The 19,712-nt window shown below is 49.6% G+C and overlaps 1 protein-coding gene across 1 annotated transcript in view; it reads right to left on the reverse strand.

The window, feature by feature from the left end:
• Positions 1-6,827: 6,827 nt before the first annotated feature.
• The window catches only part of SRP68 (signal recognition particle 68), a 28,284-nt gene continuing 15,399 nt past the window's right edge, over positions 6,828-19,712 (reverse strand). Inside the window, exons 9-16 of the mRNA XM_006199404.3 lie at positions 17,687-17,785; positions 15,364-15,428; positions 12,161-12,317; positions 11,402-11,496; positions 10,305-10,434; positions 8,579-8,654; positions 8,130-8,182; positions 6,828-7,662 (exon numbers count right to left, since the gene is read on the reverse strand). Of these exons, the coding sequence (XP_006199466.1) occupies positions 7,435-7,662; positions 8,130-8,182; positions 8,579-8,654; positions 10,305-10,434; positions 11,402-11,496; positions 12,161-12,317; positions 15,364-15,428; positions 17,687-17,785 (903 nt within the window). The 3' untranslated portion in view covers positions 6,828-7,434. The remainder of the gene's footprint in view (positions 7,663-8,129; positions 8,183-8,578; positions 8,655-10,304; positions 10,435-11,401; positions 11,497-12,160; positions 12,318-15,363; positions 15,429-17,686; positions 17,786-19,712) is intronic.

Genomic DNA, 19,712 nt, shown 5'->3' on the forward strand with positions numbered 1-19,712 from the left:
CCTTTTAGCTGCATCCCTTTAATGAGCCACTGCATTGAATCTGGCCCTGGACAGGGAACACTGGAGTCACCCACCCTGGAGGGGCAGGGGTTGATAGTGGTAGTGGGGGTGGGGAGAGCAGCAGGAGGCCTTGACAGGACAAGCAGCAATGAGGAAGCAGAGTGGTTGCCAACATTCTCCTCCCAGCTGAGTGTGACAGTGAGACGGAGCCAGCGATGGAAGGCTGGGCCAGGAGGCCCCTCACCCTCTGCCCCAGTCTCTCTCTCCATGTTACTCCTGGGTGACAGTTTTCTTCTAATCACTCATTGCATGCCTGCAATCCACTGTTCTCAGAAAGGGGCTCATCTGTTTAAATGACTAAGGGTTCCGGAGCCAGCCCTAACTGCTGGCCTCTCATCACCAACCCGAGTCAGCTCCTTTCCTTATCTTTGAGACTGGGCAGAAGATGGCCACAGCCCAGGAGAGCCAAGCCAGGAGACAGCAGCTCTCAGCCCCCGTCAGCCTCCCCAAGAGCTCCAAGCTCCTTCTTGGGAGGTGGTGGTCATGGGAAGCAGGGGCTGGAAAAAATGTCAGGACTCAAGCCCCAGGAGCAGGAGCAGTCAGGGAACGCCCCGCTGAGCTGGGCAGGGGAGAGGGCTACGGCCCGCAGGTGGTGAAAGGCAGGCAGGCTGAGATCTGGAATATCTGAGCTTTGCCTCCTATCTGGAGAAGCCACCCTCCTGCCCCCTCGGAAATAAATGAGTATCATGGGGAGCCCTCACACGCCCCAGAGGTTAAGACAGACTGATTCACTGCAGGAAAAACAAGAGCTGAATTCCAGGCGTGACTGTCTAAGGCTAGATCAAATCAGACCCCAGCTTCCAGAGAGGGTTGACATGCAGAAGGCCGGAAGAGCCAGGTCTCTGAGGCGGCTGTCACTGTGGGATGCTTCTATTCAGACGGCAGCGACCTCAGTCCCCAAGACTTAACAGAAAGGATAGGGACAAAGAAAGATATAGGGTTCTAAATATCCGAGAAAAAAATGAGTCATTCATTTAGAAGGCCAGGTTGGTGCTGACGGCCTTGGTGGCCACCTGCACTGTCCCAGCCCCTGTGGCTCCTGGGCACTTGAAATGTGGCCAGTCTGAATTGAGATGTGCTGTTAAGTATAAAATTCACACCAGAATTCAAAGACTGAGAATGAAAAAAGGATGTAAAATATCTCAATGTTTTAAATTGATTACAGGTCAAAATAATATTTGGGGTAGATTGTGTTAAATGAAATGTATTTACAAAAATTAATTTCACCTGCGGCTTTTCAGACTGTTTCTGGCTTATACAGCAGAAGGTTACTGCTTACAGTTCTGGAGGCCGGAAGCCTGAGACCCGAGGGCCAGCCCGGTCGGGCGAGGGCCTCTTTAGGGTCGAAGACCTGTCGTGCTGTCCTCACACGGTGGAAAGGGTGTTGCTAGTTTTATTTAATGTGGCTACTAGAAAATTTAAAATTACAGATGAGGCTTGGATTTGTGGCTCACATTATAATACTCTATGACTGAGAAGCTGGACTGGGTATCCCGAGTTTTAGCCTTCCCAGACCTCGCCCCTGCCACACCTCCTCCTTCTGAGCCAAGCAGGAGGCCCAGGACCTGGCTTCTCGTCCTGCCCCGAGGCTGTCCCCTCACCTGGCACTTGCTTCTCCTCTGTGGACTGAGAGATCTGGAGATCAATTAATTCCAAGCCTCCCTCCATCCTGTGCCAGCTCTGACTTTGAGAGGCAGCTTACTCACACGCCCCAGCCTGGAGCTTCCAAGCAGGCTGACATGGGCCACTCACAGCTCACAGGCCCAAGGCTGGAGCAGGAGGGCTGCTCAGAGCTGAAAACACCTCAGTTCCCAGCTCTGAGGCCACATGCGGGCACGTAGCTAGGCAACCGGGTGGCAGCTTGGCTAGCATGCCAGGGCTTAAGCTACCCGCCCTCTCCTCCAGCTCAGGGGTCCAGCAGGAAGGGGCATCCTCCCTGATGAAGCAGTTAGTGGTAATCACCTCTGATGAAGCAGACAGTGGCAATTATCTCCTTTGCCCTGAGAACCATGACCTGTTAGGCTTCCATATGCTCCTGGAACAGGACAAGCTTTGCCATCTCAGGAAATTGCCCTGTTTGTACACGAGCTCAGCTATCAGAGCAGAGCTGGCTGGTGACGTCTCTTGCCTTACACGTTTGTGGCCGGCTGAGGAGCCAAGGCACCTGCACCAGCTGGCAGAGAGGACAAGGGCTGGTGGGGTGGGGAGCTAGGGGATGGGTCTCCTTCTGTCCACAGGCACTGGGGGAGGCAGAGGCCCTGGGAATCCACTGGGCGGTCTGGAAGAGGCTCTCTTGGCTGCATGGCTGCCTAGCTGGCCTGATAAAAATAAATGCCAAAGGTCAGCCTGGAGAGGAGGGGACCGTAGTTTGCCCAACTAGAGCAGAACGGGCAGAAGCAGGTGCTGGCTACGGCTTCTAGGTCTTTCAGGGAGTTTAGAGGAAGCAACTCAAGCAAACCGACCAACCAACTCTGCCCATGTTGGGAGAGCAGGCTTCTCCATACGAGGTCGCAAGACAGGGAGCACAGAGGGGACCTCAGGAGTCTGCAAGTCCCCAGTTGCCTGGGAGGGCAAGGTCAAGGCTGCCTCGCATGCCTGTCCCTCCCTAGAAGTGATTCCCTTTCTCTAGCCTTGGGCAACTGTGGCCGGCCCCAGTTCACCTGTGGGACCAGCACGTGTGCAGCCCACACATTCGGGCCGCGGCAGCCGCCTGCTGCACAAGCCCCGCTGCGTTCCAGAGGGCTGCAGCCTGCCCGCTTTCACTCGGGGACTGCTGGGCCTCCAGGTGTCCCCAAGGGCTCTCGGCCTGTCACCTTGGAGACAATGGCTTGGCCTTTGGGGACCTGCAGCCCCATTATGGAGATGTTCAGATATGATGGAGGCGGCTAATTAGCTGTGTCCCTTGCAAGGTGAGCAGGCCAGCATGGCAGCTGGGGACAGAGTTACATTGGCTGTGTTGAAGCAGCAGGGGTTCAGCCGCAGCAAGCCCCGTTCACCAGTCTGAGGAAGGTTTAAAAACAAAAAATGAAAGAACTAGTAACAGTCTTCTAGCTGAGGGGCAGGCCCGCCGAATCCGTCTCCATTGCCAGGAAACTGGGGAGCACACGGGGCAGCACATTAGCCTCCACCTGCTGTGATGCCGCTGCTTAGACCCCGCAGGACACAGCTCCGGGAAGGGGAGAGAGAGAGGCGTCTGCTGCGAGAAGGGAGGGGGCACCGTGAACCGGAGGGCCTCCTCACCCTCAGCCGTGTGGCCCCGCAGCTCAGTGCACAGCAGCACACACATCCTGGACCGTGGGCTCAGACTAAGGCTACAGGGAGGAGGAGGAGGAGGAGGAGGAGAGGCTGCCACGCAGATTCAGTCCCAGCAAGGCTGGGTCTCCTCCCGAGAGGCCCGGGTCAGGGCCAGGCCAGGGCTCAGGCTTGAATGGGGCCCACAGGCAGCAGTGCAACGAGCAGCACGGTTTTCTAATGCCAGCTTCACCTGTGGGGAGCAGAGGGGAGAAGATTCTTATCTGTCAAGGGCCCACCAGCTACTCAGCCGTCTGCATGTTAGACAACCAGGTGCCCCTGTCTTATGGGAGATGACCCCCACCCCCTTCCAAGCCAAGAGGAGCCAGAGCTGACGAGCATCACCAGCTCCAGGGACCGGCCGCCTGCCTGTGGGGACTGCAGTTTCCTGCCAGAAGATCCGTGGGAAAATTTCAGCCTAACAGAAAAGGACGTGGTTCTCTTCCAAGGAGTCAGACTGAGCGTGAGGACACATAGTTGCAGTTAATGGAGGTGAACAAAACCGCCTGCTAAAAACAGGGACCACAGAGCAGCAAGGCTCCCCTTTCCAACACAATGCAAATCACGGTGGGTGCGGGGAAGGAGGAAAGCAGCGCCTGCCTGCCTTGGAGCTGCTGGTCTCGGCACCAGCGCGAGATGGCCTCAGCCAGAGCTGCCCCAGATCCCACCCTGGGAGCAAAAGCAATAAAACAGAACCATAGCTTCTGAGATCACAGTCCCTGAACAGCTGGAAAAGGCCAGATAAAAGTGCTCCACCAGTATTCATCAGCCGAGATTGTATTTTAACTTGTGCCGACCGACAGCACAGTTCACCAACACCGCAGAGCCTTTCCCGGGCCACAAGGTGCTTACGTGGAGGGGAGACCCCTGCAGCAAGAGGCTGGGCGGGTCGCTCGTGTGTCCCCGCCCGCGCCCACGCAGGGTCTTCGATGTCTCACAGAACAACAGGCTAGGTTCTTCCAGTTGGTGTTGTCACGACGCAGGCAGTTTCCAATTTATCTCTTTGCTTTGGAACATCAATAAATTTTACAGCTAAATCTGGTTTCCATCTCCCCTGTAGCAGTGCGTCTTACAGAGAAAAAAAAAGAGAGAGAACCATCACGTATTTTTGCTATCTTTGGACATTTTCTAGACCTCTGAAGGTTCCAAGCTTCTCAAAGCTGCAGACAGCAACGTGCTGTTTAGAATTCTGTGATCAATTAGCTTTTGTGTAGAATTGATGCTGTGTGTGAAATTAGCGTTGCCACGGTGATGAGAGTGAACAGGCAGGGTGCAGCCCCCGCCCTGGAGTCCTTGCAGCCGAGCGTCCTCTCCTGGGGTGGGGGGTTAAGCCATCACCTCAGATTCGGAAACAAAGACAGGCAAAGGTCCAGGGCTGTGGTGGGTGGACGGGTACCTGCCACCCCAGGCTGTCACCTCACGGCCGTGGTGAAAGGCTCAGGTTGCCACCAGAGAAGGAGATGGAACCAAGCCTGGCAGTGTTTCATTTCAAACAGGGAATCCAAGGATTATCACCTGATTTAACAGAAACTCAGAGCGAGTACGGCAAGCAATGCATATAAAAGGGAAAAAACTGAGACTGAGCAGCGGAGGGGGGGCCTGTCCAGTCCCAACTGCCTGACGTTCCTTTTTACCAACAGAATGCAGAGTTAAGGGTGACAAACTTGGCCAAATCATGTCTTTCCCATCCAAGGTTCAACCTTATTCCTCTAAGCTCATACGTAGAGCTTTTACCTCTAACGTCTCTGCAGATCAAAACCATCACCACCTGACAGATAAGAAAATAAAGACTATTAACCACAGTCTCAGGCATGTTCTAAAAACTGACTTATCCGAGCTTCCCTATTACTCTCAGGACTGGGGAGGCAGAAGACTCTTCCAGGGTCACAGCCCATCCTGGGGGAGGGACACAAGCCAGAGCAGCAGGAAGGACCCGCTGAAGGCAGAGCGAGCGTCCACATCCCTTCCTTACTCCCGGAGACCTCACTGCCCCCCCTGCTCTCAGGGAAGGACCGCGCGGCCTCTGCAGTCTCCTTCTGTGAGTTCGCCCAGCAAAGTCTGGCCCGGCCCACGGAAGAGCCCAGGGCTGACTCTGACCCTGTTCCCATGACAGGCGACGGCCACTTCCCAGGCCTGAGGACAGGAATGGGGTCCTGTTTCCAGTGCTCTGTCCCCCATGACACCACCTGTTTAAGGTCTAGGGAGTCCACATGAAGGGATGTGTGAGGGAACCGAGACCTCGGCCCAGCCGGGTCTGTCTTATGTAAACATGTGCTTTTAACACTAAATGTGTCTTGTCACGGCCTCATGGGCTAACAGAAGCCACTGCTACTCAGGACAGCTAGCAGGGACACCACGTGGAACGGCATGTCTAGTGCAGCCATGACAAAGCGGCACCTTAGAAAAGGTTCAAATGAGTGACTCGGGATTCTGGCTCCTGCTCTATCTAAAGATAGTAGGAAGGGCTGGAAGGACTTACTGTGAGCAAGACTAAGGGACATAAACATCTTCCCAGACGGGAACAGAAGGAGCTCCTCCAGCCCCGGCCCCACCCCCACTGCACCACAGACACCGGCACAAGCAGGCTGGAGGACAGCAGTGGGCCTTGAACTGGGCTCCTGGCGCGGGAGGACGCCCCAGCTGTGGCTGCAGCCCAGGTCAGCAAGAGAACGAGGCGAGGGAGGTGCAGAGCCTTGGACCACAGCCCCGGTGCTGCCAACCGCACTGGGGAGGGAGTTGGAGGAGGGTGAGGAAGAGGACGAAGGCCCCCAGTACTCCCTCAGCCCATTGGGAACACCGACCGAGTTTTCAGGACCAAAATCCAGGACCTCAACCTAAGATCATCTGTGCTGTATCTTCAGAGGGAGGCAGAGAGAGAGGAAAGATATCCCTAAGTTGTGTAGCACAGATGATAAACTTCCAGTTAAAAAAAAAAATCAGCTTCCTGAGGCTCTCAGACCCAAAGCAAATCCTGGCGGGAGAAGAGATCCTATCTCTGAGCATCACAAGAACACTGCCAATACTCAAGTCTAACAGCCACGTCTGATCTGTCTCCCCGCCACCCTCTTCTAACCTCTGGCAATCTCTCTGCCATTCCCGGGGGAAAAGAGGCACCACCGAGCCCACAGTGTGTTTAATGTGTCTCACACACCCCATGCTTAAGTCATTCTCACTCCCTGCTTTCTGATACTGCTTTTGCGATTTCTATTATGGATACGAGAATAGAAATAAGAAACTGACTAAGGAAAAAATAAAGGGGCAGGAAGGAAACTGATCAAAATATATGGCAACTAAAAATGACAGGCTGGGCACTCTAAAGACAGAGGGCACCCAACAGTCTCTCATCGGGCACCAGACACACCAGTGCTGCCGGGAAGCCGGGAAACACGTGCCAGGACAAGCGCACGCGACCAGGCTCCAAGGAGGGAACTGGGACCGGACACGAGCGAGGGCAGGTAAAACATGCGCACGGCAGCCAGCATCTCTGCCTTTTAATATAAGATTTGTTTTCATCATTTCTGAGTGTAACATATTTCTTCTAAAAATAGAGCTCTTTGCTTGTTCTGAAACTTCTTAACTTTCACTTGGCGGTGATGGGGAATAAGGCTGACTTGTAATTCGGGGTGACGCGGCCAATGTTTCCTAGTCACGGACAAACTCTTCAAGGGATTCTGGATGCTCACAGCAAGGGTAAGTTCATTTCAAATCCATGGTACTGAAGAAACACGACAAAACATTCCGGGCCCCCATCCGTGCCTGGTGTGGACCCCCACGAACACATTACTGACCAAAGGTAATCAACCATGGCTCACGTGAGACCAGATGGCAGGGGCCCTGCCCCCAGAGGGTATGGACAGAGGACCCCGCACACATTTACCAGAAGACGACAGGGTGCCCTTCTAGCACGCTGGTTAAGAATGGAAGTGTACAAACACACAAGACATAGGAATGCAGGGCTGAGGATGTTACACTCCTGCCTGGGGCCAATGTAGACCTGGATTTAATGTCATGGAACCTGCTGGGGTTTTCTCACAATACAGATTAAGAGTCAGAATCTTCCCCTGCCCCCAAGGAAGAGCCTGGTTAGCTCCTGAATCCAAAGATGCCCTTGATGTATCCAGTGAGGCCACTCTTGGTCTTCTGCTCCAACTTGTCCTCAAGGGGTGGGAAAGCCACATGGTTGAGGGCCAGGTCAAAGAACAAAGGCTTGCACGGGATGGGCTGGAATCCCGGTGGGAAGTGCACGAGGTTGGCTTGCTTGGTGACGAGGGAAGGGTCCAGGCAGAATGTCTCAAACCGTTCGACTAGAGGCTGAAAGTCAAATAAAAGGCAGGAACTCAGACGTTAATCACAGTCCATCCGCGGATCAGTCCCTACGTGCCGGGCACCCACTTCAGAGCTCACATGTGCTGTCTCACTCAGCCCCCACAAACCTATGAGGTGCCACCATGTTCCCATCTTATAGCTGAGAGTCAGTGAAGCCTAGTGAGGGTGAGGAGAGGGCCGGGGCTGGGGTGCAGGCCTGGCCTGTGTCCAAGACAGAGCTCCTGGCCAGGGGTGCTACTCTGCACAGTAAGTTCCTAACTTTATTTGGGACCATCTAGATAAGACCTAACAAACCTTATGTAGGCAGCTTTCAGGTCCTGAGTAAAAGAAGGGAGGGAAGTAGGGTGTTTCCTAAGAAATTAAGGGTCCTCTGCTCTACACATGAATACATATTCTTACTTAGGTGAGTTATAAGGGATCTTTATTCCTGAAAAGCCACAGCCAAGACTTACCTTATTATCCTTGACTTGCGAAGAAGTCTCTGTTTGGTGGGAGTCATTTGTATCTGAAAGTTTCACAGGATTCAGTGAGAACAGGGACTTGACACACTACTGTCATGAACGACACCTATCACACCTTTAGGTTCTAAATCCTAAGCACAAAGGCAGCCAGTGCGTGGGGGGTTAGCCCTCTCCGTCCTGAGACCAAAGTTGGTGGAGAAGTAGTGCAGGTAACAGATAACAAACCCCAGAACCAATGTCGCCGGCCCAGCGAAGCTGGCGTGGTTGAATGGAAGTCACTCATAGGCAGAAGTAGCAGCAGGAAAAAATTCAAACCTTACAGATTAACCAAAACAACCCTTTCAATCTTACAACAGAGGGATGAGGAGTCTGGGAGAAGAGGGGTAGCAGTGGAGGGGACTCTGGGAAGATCGGCAGCAGAAAACAGGTAGGTGGCTCACCCAGGATCGCGGCTGCCTGCAGAGAGCACTTCTCCGACCTCACTTGCGTGATGAGCTCGTGCACGTCAGGCAGGTCCTGCAACGATGCAGACAACGTGCACTCACGAGCTGGAGCCACTCAGAGGAGTGCACTGAACTAACCTGAGGTTAAGAGACTCCACTAGTATTTTCATGGGGTTTTAGATTTTTTAAATGGTTCTCCCTACTTTAAAAACAACACCAAAGAAACTAGCCTGTTTCAAAAGGGGAAAACTATGCCACGGCTTAAGAACCAATGCCTAGAAACAATGGCAACAATGATAGCTTAGTAAACCTGCCATCCACTAAATGCACCAGGTGCCAGGCACTGCTCCGTGTGGTTCACATAACTAACTGCATCTTCATGATAATCCTCAGACTGCACTTGCATTTTACAGATGAGGAGACGAAAGCACAAAGAGGCCAAAGAACATGCCCAGTCACGTGCCCAGCGGCAGCAAGACAGGGATCAGAGCCAGGTCACCTGGCTCACGGGCTTGAGCCCGACCCACTGACCTCCTGCTTCTATGAGGGTGATGCCATTGTCTTGCTTCACCTCTTACTTGGCAAAATTTGGAATTACCTGAGTAGGTCTGGATACTGCTGAATCCTTCACATCTCTGTTCCCTGACACTTTCCCCCAAAACCAGCCGACACATCAGGTCAGATGGACACATTAAATATTGTAAAAGCCTCTTTCTTCTCTCCGGAGATAAACCACCCACGCTGGTTTGTCTCCACATTCCAGACACCCTACCCGATGACACTGCCACACTGGCTACCCCATCCCCTGCCCACACCCACCTCCACCTCCTCTTTCCTCTCTCCACCTTCACTCTCTTCCTTCTTTTGTATTCACAGGTGGCCTCCTGCCAGCAAGTCTTGCAGCCGAGGCAAAACCACAAACTCTCTGAAGGTAGTAACCTCCGGAGGTTTCTCCTTCAACCCTGAGCCCAGCGCTGTTCCAGCAGATACAAGAGCCCTAAGAGCAGCAACTCTCTCACACTGGCTGTGACATTAGCATCAGGAGCCTTAGCTTGCTTTTCTAAACACTCTCTACTTGTAAAATATACACAGGTTTCTTAGATCAGTGCTGTAAGAACCTCTATGTCCTCACAGCAGCCCACAAGTTTAAAAAGCTACAGCCATTCCACAATTAGTACAATAAACCAGATCAGCACGTAAGCTTTGATATACACCCAGATCGCCTGGGGACCTTGCTAAAACGCACTCGACTCAGCAGGCCTGGGTGGGGCCTGAGAACCTGCATTCCAAACAAACTCCCAAATGCTGCCACGGCTGGTCCAGGCACATTCTGTGGGGAAAGGGCCCACCAATGGTTCTCAGCTTGGGTGCACATTAGAATCACTGAGGGGCTTTGAAAAACCCTAATGCTCATACCAGATCCCACATCAATTAGAACCAGAATCTCTGAGGGTGGGACCCAGACATCCACCTTTTAAAAATCTTCCGAGGCGACTCCAACACTTGGCCAAGTCCAGGAACAGTAACCAGAGGAACGGCTATCCTTCTAAGAACCTGAGTCCCCCGCAGGCCTGGAATGCTGCCATGAGTTACACCCTGACACCGGCAGCTCTGGGCACTCGGGGTAGCACCTCAGCCCACGGCTGACCAGGCAGGAGAAGGAGTTGCAGCTTCACTGCACAAGTGCTCGGGGCTTGGGAACAAGGAGAGGCCAAAGGCTCACCTTCAGGCTATTCCTGAAGGCTCCAGCGTCGGCAGTCACTTCGTTGGCGTACTTCAGGACCCTGTCATACAGGACGAGAGCTTCGCTCCACTTCCTCACCAGCACGTAGGACTGAGCGATGAAGAAACACCTGATGAGGCAGGGAAGAGAGCCTCAGTGTTTTCTTAAGCAGCAGTCACCCCAGACCAAGGCCCTCCTTGCTGTTTAGGCTAAACTGCAAAGCTTCTTCACCTCGGGATCACTGCATGGGATGTCAGAGCCCACTACGCTCAAAGTTCAAGCTTGCCAGGCTAACGTGCAGACTCCTCCGAAACCGGAGGTGACAGTGTAGGGCTGAAGCTGACCCACGGTTTTTAATCACTGGCTGACTCTGCAAAGAAGGGGCAGTTCGCCAACAGCACAGGGAAGAAGCTGGAGACGGGCAGGAAGGAGGGATGCTGCCAAGCCCAGATAGACACCCCGCCCACCGCTGCCCACACACCTAAGACACAACCGCTCCTCTCTGCTCCCCTCTTTCAAAAACCAAATCCAAAGAAACCTCTTTCTAATGGAAATCACTCTGCTGGGATCAACAGAGCCTGAGCACTGCTGGTCCTTGACAGGAGCCAGAGGGCACTGGGGTGTGCATGTAGGCCGGAAGAGGAAAGGCAAAAACACCCAGGGCTCTCCTGTGCCATTCTGCCCAGGTCCCCAACTTGCTGCATAGTCCACTCTCACTTTACAAACAGTACAATCCATTTGTGAAACTGAGAGGTTTAGCTTTCTCCTAGTTCAGCTCGGTTCGCTGAATCGGTCGCTCTGGTTCTGCTAATTAACACTTTTTCCAACACTTGTCCCTTTTCCACTGGAAGGAGGGAGGAAAGAGAAGGGAAAAGATGTTTAACGTATGTGCTCCCCAGCTCCCCTAAGCTGTCCAAAGAGCCAAGCTACCCTGGAAATGCCCAGCCACAACCTGAGACTTCCTTGGAACATGCTAGGCTGACTGCTCTCTGATCACACAGCCAGTGACCCAGCCTTTCGGGGGACGGGACATGCTCCCAAGGCTTCTAGAACCATCGGATGGTAGAAGAGTCCCTGTCCGTCCCACAGGGACTTACCTGTAAGCCTTGTACACCAGAGTTTTGAGGCCTATCTCTTTCTGGAAAGCTCTGTCCTCCTCTAAGCCAGGAAGCTGGAGCAGTTCCACCAGATTCTGCACAACAGATGCAACAAGGAAACTCATGAAGAGGCGGCCTCACATTGAGTTTCTGACAGAAGACTTGTAAGAACAGACATGGGCAAAAAGAACCACCCTAGGCTTCAAACAACGGGGAAAAGTCTGTGACAAGTGACTCGGCAGCAGCCATCCCCGGTGTCACCTCTGCCCTCCTGACACTGAAAGTCTGTTTCTCTTTTCTCTCTTGGTCACACCTCACTTCCCTCAGAGGCTTCTTGGTCCGTCTCAGCTAGAGGGGTTCTCACTGGCTCTGAACCCAGACGGCCCACTCACATGGCATCTCCACAGCCGCCTTGTTTGTGCGCAGGGCTCTCGTCAGCTAGCTGACTGACTGACTGACGATCTCCCAGTGGGCTGAGGCAGGGGGGCCTCAGGTCCCAGGATGCCCCATAGCACGCAGGAGGCTCCTTTGCCCAGGGGAAGCGCTCAGTCAGCACCTGCGGGTTCACTAGTGTCTACACATCGACACGTCTGAATAGCGGGCTCACGGGCTGCTGACCTGGTACAAGAACAAGACCTCTGACTTCTACCGAGACACTAACGTTCCTGGCTGTCACAGCCCTCTTGCTATGCAAAGCTCGGTCACTTCGTGTCCAACACACGCACGGGCCAGGCTCTCGCTCTCCCAGCCCCCAGGCACCTGCAGGATGATGTCATAGAGCCGGATCAGGTCCTGGGGCCGGGGAGCACGCCTGCTGTCGTCATCGGGCTGTTGCTGCAGCAGTGCCTTCTGCAGACCTTTAGCCATGTTCTCGTTGCGCTTGATCGCTGTTGACAGCTTGATGTAAGTCAGGTAGCTGGAATGTACCACATGGCAGCTCAGGTTATGCTCAGGGAAGCTGATGTTCTGGGAAGAGCACTGGACCACAAGCTGGGACTGACCTAGGGGAAGTGTGGGGTGGATGGTGTGTCATAATGCAGGGCCGTTAGGACTGGGCCTTAAGCTTGAAGGGCCTCAAATGCTGGCCTCTATTCAGTGGCTAACTTGCAGGGGACTAGTATGAGACCTTATGATAAAATTTGATTTTAGGTGAATCACATCCACTGTATATTTTTTAAATAGCCACAGAGCTGCTAATTTCAGAGGGCACGGCTGGCCCTTAAGATGACTGATGAATGATGAGCTAGTTCCAGGAACAAGTTAACTGCCTGGCCCGCACTGTAAGGACAGTGTACTTGCGTGACAGCTGTTCCTACTCATCTGATGACCTTCTCTTCTCAGAAAATACTGAGGCAGTCTCTCTGGAGGGTTAGGCACAGTAAACGTGTGTATATATCAGAGACCATGCATGATGCCTGCTTATTTTAACTGCACCATCTGGAAAATCTCTTTAATATTTGGGGATTAAAAACATGGTAACTATTTAAGTCTGTCTAAGAAGTATTTAGGCCTCTAGATTCCCACCCCACTGTGGCAGAGGCTGGAGTCATCCCTGGGAGAGGATACAAAAGAGCCCAGGACAGGGGATACAGGCACAGCTGATACAGGGGCTCCATAAAGAACCAGGGGAGCTAAGGGACTGTCAAGTTCCAAGTGCCGACCTCCTAGCCTTCTCCTGCTCAGCTTCCAGAACAAGAGTAGCCCGGTATATTCCAGGGATCTGACCAGCCCAAGAAAAAACCCTTCAAGACTCGAGTCAGGGGTCCTCAGTGGAAGGGCAGAGCCAGAATGCCCACAGTGAAACCCACAGCTGACGAGCTCCACGCATGTGTGCAGAGCTCCCACAGATAGGCCCCAGTCTTTAACAGGAGTAGATGAAGAAGGATCACCAGACCTTTTAAGGGAAACCTCTAGTAAGACAGAAGAGGCCAAGACTGAGAGGGGAAAAAAAGCAACTTGGAAGAACCAGACTTTGCAGGCAGAAGAAAACTTCACACAACTATTATTAGTAATCTCAGAAGACAAGGGAAGACTTTGCGGTTGTGAAGTTAGAATGAGATGCTACTTAAAAGTAATATTCAAAAAACCCAAATGAGTTCTTAGAAATTAAAATGGCATCGGAAATGAGAAAGGCTATGTAGGAGTCAGATGGGCGGTCAGGAGGGGTCAAGGTGTAGAGCAGGAGTGGAGCAGCTGAGAGCGGGCTGTAGAGGACAGTGGTAAGAAATGCCGAAATCCCCAAATCCAGAAGTAGCAACATGCACTGTCATTTAGAGACACGAGAGTAAATACCAAAAGAATTTGTTAAAAGAATTAAAAGTGGCTGCTTCTGAGAAATGGAAGGAAAGGTCATGATACGGATTTTCCTGAAGCTTTGCAGAAAAATCAGACTCTCAAAGCAAAGTAAGTATCATTCACAGAGTGGTATAGGAATCTAGATACATCGTTACAGAGTTTTATTAAAATACAAGAGCCACCTGATTTCTGCCTTCCGTTTACCCCGAAGCTGATTTCTGATCCTAAATGAAATCATATTCCCGAAACTAACCACCTGTAGAGGTGGGCGAACGGCTCCAAGGGCAAGGGGCTTCACAATTTGAAAGTTTCTTGACCCTTGTTGAGGCTCTCTTGTCTTTCAAGGTTGGGAAGCTGATCAACTCCTGACTTTGCCTCTCTGTGGCTGTTAGCTACCAACATGTGCCCTCACCTCCTGGGGCCTCATCTTTCTCACGGGGTTGTGGAAACAGAAGGCAGTGGCTACTGGCCACTCTTGCTCGATATTCCATGCATCTGCGTCATCTGGCAGTTAATCTGACATTCGCATGGTACCAAATTCTCCAGGAATAGAGATTAAGATAGAGACAGAAGTTTTTGTGGGTTTGTCTTTAAAAAAAAAAGGGAGGGGGCAGGTGAAAATATTGAAAATATTGCCAGGTTCACTAAAAAGTTATTAGCAGTGACTAAGAAATGAACTTTCAAGGTCACATGGAAAGAGAATCTGACAAGAAAAAGAGAAATGGAGTTTTATTTTCTCCTGAGGAAGTCTGAAAAATGTCACTCTGCCTCCTTTCTTCTGTGAAACAAAATGATCCACCTTCAAAAAAAATTAAATTTGACAAGGTGATTTTAAAATGCATATAAAAGAGCAAAGGGAGCAAAACAGTCAAGATATGCCTGAGGAAAAACCTGGTGGGGGAACTTGCTCTGCCAGATACCAGGACTTGTCATAAAGTTAAGAGCAAATCACCACACTGGTGTTAGTACAGACCAACAAATCAGCAGGGCAGAAGAGCTCAGAAAAAGAGCATGCAAGCAGAAAACGGGACGTGTTCCTGCAGATGAGCAGGGAAAGGACAAACAGTCAACAAATTGTACCCTGGAACAATCTATTATCCTCAAGGAAAGGCAAAGTAGATCGTTACCTCATTCAAAAATAAACTCCAGATGGAATTCAACTTGAGTTGAAACTGAACTTAAATGTGAAAGGGACGACTTAAAACACTCAGAACACAGAGGGGAGAGTGGTTAGATGTAGAAGAGGGGGAGGAATCAACAAGGGTGGGGCCAGAGGGAGCTTCAACATTATTGGTTCTATTCCAGGTCTTATGTTGTATAAAAATTCTAAATTATACATAATTAGAATAATATGCAAATGAGAGACTCACATGATGAAAGTGCACAAATGCATTAGTACTTTAATATGTATCAATAAATTATAAATTATACATAAACATTACATATGCTCTTTTGTTCTAATGATGTATTACACAATGTTAAAAAGTAGTAAAATTACGCCTCTCAGGGAGGGATGGAAATGTGAGCTAAATTGACTGTGGTGGTGGTTTCATGGGTGTACACATCTATCAAAATTCATCAAACTGCACATATGTGCAGTTTACTGTACAGGAACTGTATCACAATAAAGGTGTTTAAAAAAAAAGTAATAAAATTACAGCCCTTACCTGTGCAGGTACTGAAGATTCGATACCTTCCCCGATTCCCCTTCAAGGGTATAATCTCTCTGTTTCTGCAGAAAGTGAAAAGGTAAAGATAAAACGGCTGATCCTATCCTTGGCTCTGACTACCTCATTCAATGGTGTGGTGCCCCAGTGCCCTGGAACACAGGCACAGACAGTTAGAGGTCCTCAAATATCAGAGATCTACTAGGCATATTCTAGAACAGGGCCACTCAGTTGCCACTGGCATCCAAAAACTGGACTTGAACAAGAGAATTCAGAGTAATGGCCAGTAAGGTTTCCTACCACTGCGTCCAGTGTCCAGACCCAAAGCACCGACGACAGACAGGCCACAGTCCACAGCTTCATCTGAGGATCTGTGTCTTAGACCCAAGCTCTGTGCCTTTGTGGTTGGCTGAATAATGGCCACCAAAGATGTCCACATCCTAACTGGAACCTGTGAAGATGTTACCTTACATGGTAAGAGATCTTACAAATGTGATGAAGTTAAGGATCTCTTGATTAGCCTAAATTATCCAGGTGGGCCCCAAATAATCATAGGCTCCTTATAAGAGGGAGGCAGTAGGGTCAACAATATACAGGAGATACTGGGACTGAAGCAGAAGTTGGGCAGGAAAGAAGATACTATGCTGCTGGCTTTGAGGATGGAGGAAGGGGCCACAAGGCAAGAAATGCAGGAGACCTCTACCAGTGGAAAATGCATTCTCTGGAATACTGGAAATGGATTCTCCCCTAGAGCTTCCAAAAGGAATGCAGCCCTATGAACCCATTTTTGACTTCTGACCTCCAGAACTGTAAGATAATACATTTGCATTGTTTTAAGCCATTAAGTTTATGGTAATGTTACAGCAGCAACAGAAAACGAATACACCTTCCTATCACCATATTCCTTCCATTCTGTGAGGTATGTACTGAATTCAGCTGCTGTGCATTCAAGGTGAACGGCAGAGGCTGGGCTCTGTACGTACCTGCTAAATCAAGGAGGGGAAGTATAATATACAAAGGCAGCTTAACGGGAGAAGGTAACAAGTGACTACAGCCCAACATCTATTTATTGAACCTTTTATACAGAAGGTGCTGTGGTAGATGACTAAAGAAATACACAGTTGCTTTTAATATGCCTATAATCTTAAAAATGTAACAAATAAATATAAAACAATGCACAGAGTGTTAAAAGGCAGTACCTATCAAACAAAAATTACAGCTGCAAGTATCAGATATTCAGAAAATGGAGAGATGTGGGCTCGGGTAGTGCAGGCAACCTTCCCAGACATGGTGAGCTATGAGCTGCACCTTGAAAGACAGCCAGAGTCTGGACATGTGAAAGGGAGAGGAAGGAGAAGCCAGGTGTGAGGAGGGAGGGAAAGGACAACAGGGTTAGGGATGCACTAAGGTGGGACAGGTAAGTGCGAAACAGCTCAAGGCAGAAGGTTCAGAGGGAAGCAAAGCACAATGCCTGAAACAGGTGTGAAACAGACAGGGGAAGGCTGACATACCAGCTCAAGCAGTCTGAACTATACCTGCATAGAGCCCTGAGAGCATGGGATAAGAAGAGAACTAAAGCCTCTATTTATATTTCTCAATTCTAAAAACTTTGTTTTAATGCATTTTATATATCCCAAGTCAGCTGAATAATAAGGTTTATAATTCACAAATAAATGTATCAGAAGTAAATCTTCAATTTTACTTCTGGGGTGCATTACCATGAGTTTAGAGACCACTGCTCTAAGACCCCAGTAAATCACTGGGCTTTTCATAAGGAGACAGTGAAATGGGATCTAGAAAGATTCATCTGCTCTTCTGGCAAAAAGGCCTGGAGGACCAAACTGAAATCAAGTTAGGAAAAGCAATCAGGAGACCTTTGTGGTAGTCCAGGCATAATACAAAAGGCTCATCAGAAACAGGTGGATGGGACAAAGGGCAGGTGAAATGACAAAAGGGAGAAGGAACAGGTTTTTGGTGACAGGGAAGAAAGAGTTCTGAGGTTTTCAGCCTAGATGCCTGAATAAATCACACTGATATTAGAAAAAGGGAACACTGGAGGAATTCACCTGGAGATAAGAATTTGAGACCAAAGGCCTAACAGGTACTACACGAAACCATTAGGAGAAACAGGATAGAGAGAAAAGAATTGCTCAACCTGATGGGAGCCTAGAAGGGGCTTCTGTTGTTTGTCACCATACCTAAACAGAGCAGTGGCTAGCAGCCAAAGCCCTCAGACCACTGGGACCCCACATGAGAATGAGACACACAGACTGAGGAGGACCTCAGCCCAGAGAAGAGCTGGTGCCGTAGCTGACAGTCCTACCTGATCTGGCTTGAGCTCTTCCCGAACGGCCTGGATGGCGTCCCGACACTCACTGAGCATGGATTCAAACAGACGCTCCTTGGTTTCTTCACTTTCAGCCTGAACAAAGGCAGAATGCGGTAGTTTTTTTTTTTTTTTTTTGAGTAAGCCACAGTATTCTGATGAGAGCAGGACCTAACAGCACTTTGCTTCCTCCAATTAGACATGAACATAAATATCCAACCAACAAAATAAAAAAACGAACAAAAAAAGAAAAACAAAAATCCAACCAAAAACACCCCAAGTCAGAGATCCTTTCAGTTATTAAGATTCTCTACCATACACGATTTTTCTTATAGTTTTATTCACTATTTGTACCGAAGTGAGAAACACATATATGTAAAAATATAAAGTGAACATACTGAAAAAGTATCTGCATAACTGATCTAAAACTGTCAGGCAACAAACAGCTGCTTTAATTTTTCTCCTATCATAGAACTTCGTACCAGCCTCCTCCAACACCTCTACCTCTGGCTCAGGACCTGCCCCTGGCATCCCCAGAGCAGCCTTGCAGGCTAGACTTGGAGCACTGCTACCTGCTACCTCACACTGACGCGCAGCACACCAGAAGTTTCTTTTCCTTTTTCCCTCCAGAACAGACTGTCTTTCAGTATACTGTCAAACTGCCAGCAAATTTGCCCTTACAAATGTAACCCAACAGACTTGTAGATACTGGATTTCTTTTAGGTCAAAGCAAGTGAAAAACATTACTAATTAACAGCCAATCAAAAATATATTTCTCCTAAATATTATGTGAGGTTCTCTCCACCACAGAAATTCTGCACTCAGATAGTCCATGTGGCTACGCTGAGAACATTTTTCAGGGCCGATGAGGTTGACAGACACTTGATGACAGTGTCTGCAAAGCACAGGGCGTCACCCCTCCGCCAGCCAGCTGGGATAAGGCAAAAAGTGATTCACTAACTGAATACCTGCCAAACCACATTATCATTCTAAAGAATCTGACTGAGCAGGTGGGAATGGACAGAAGGCAGAAAGGAGATGAACTTGTGTTACTGGCAGACCCACTCTGACGTTAAAACATCAACATTCCCATTGTTATATTTGACTTTCCATCGAAACTAACATCCAATCTGATCTCCTGACATTCAGCTGAACTCCAAGAAAGCCCAAACCCCTCCACCCTCAAGTGCTACCCACTCCTTTAGAGATGGTTGGAAGGGGCTTAAAGAAAAACCTCTTCTTCTCTTAAGAACTCTTAGGTTCCAATGTGAAAAAAAACTTCCTTGTAGATTACCCAATATAAACCAAACATACTTTTCTATTTATAAGTTACTTGACTTTCCTGTTGTTTAGTAACTTAGGAACAACTCAGGGGTACAGCTATTCTATAAATTTCTAAAGGCAAACACAGCCACCACTAACTCACTGACACCGAGAGCAGTGTGACCCACTAGAACTTTCTGTGATGATGTAAGCCTGCACTGTCCGATGCAGTGCTCATTAGCTGCGCGTGGCTATCCAGCACCTGAAATTTTAATTAATTTACATAGCAATATGCGTTCAAGTGGCTACTGCTCTGGAGAAACACACTTCACACAAAACACTGCCAAGCATCTCAAGTTAGCAAGATTCTTTATAATTATTTAACCAAATTCACTGGCCCACATTTTCAAAGTACTGATCCCGTGGAACGGGGCAGCCGTACAGTTAACATGCAACAGACCTGGCACCACACACACATACCAGAGCCATGCTAACAGCAGGTGGATGAACTCCCAGTTTTGATATCATGCAATCCTGTAAATATGCCACCAACACCCCTTTAAGATGGGTGGGGTTCAGCAGCTGCGGCAGTGGGTGTGCAGGAGAAAAGTAAACTTGGTTTTACCAGCTACACAGGATGTCTCCTTTCCTATAGGGAGGGTATGGCTCCAATAAAAAAATTAAAATGATGTTAAATGCTAAGTCTCTTTACTGCCACATACTACCTTCGTTTTTTGAATAAGGAAACCTCTGCATCAAG

The sequence above is a fragment of the Vicugna pacos genome, chromosome 16 (assembly GCF_048564905.1).
Source record: "Vicugna pacos chromosome 16, VicPac4, whole genome shotgun sequence".
NCBI lineage: Eukaryota > Metazoa > Chordata > Mammalia > Artiodactyla > Camelidae > Vicugna > Vicugna pacos.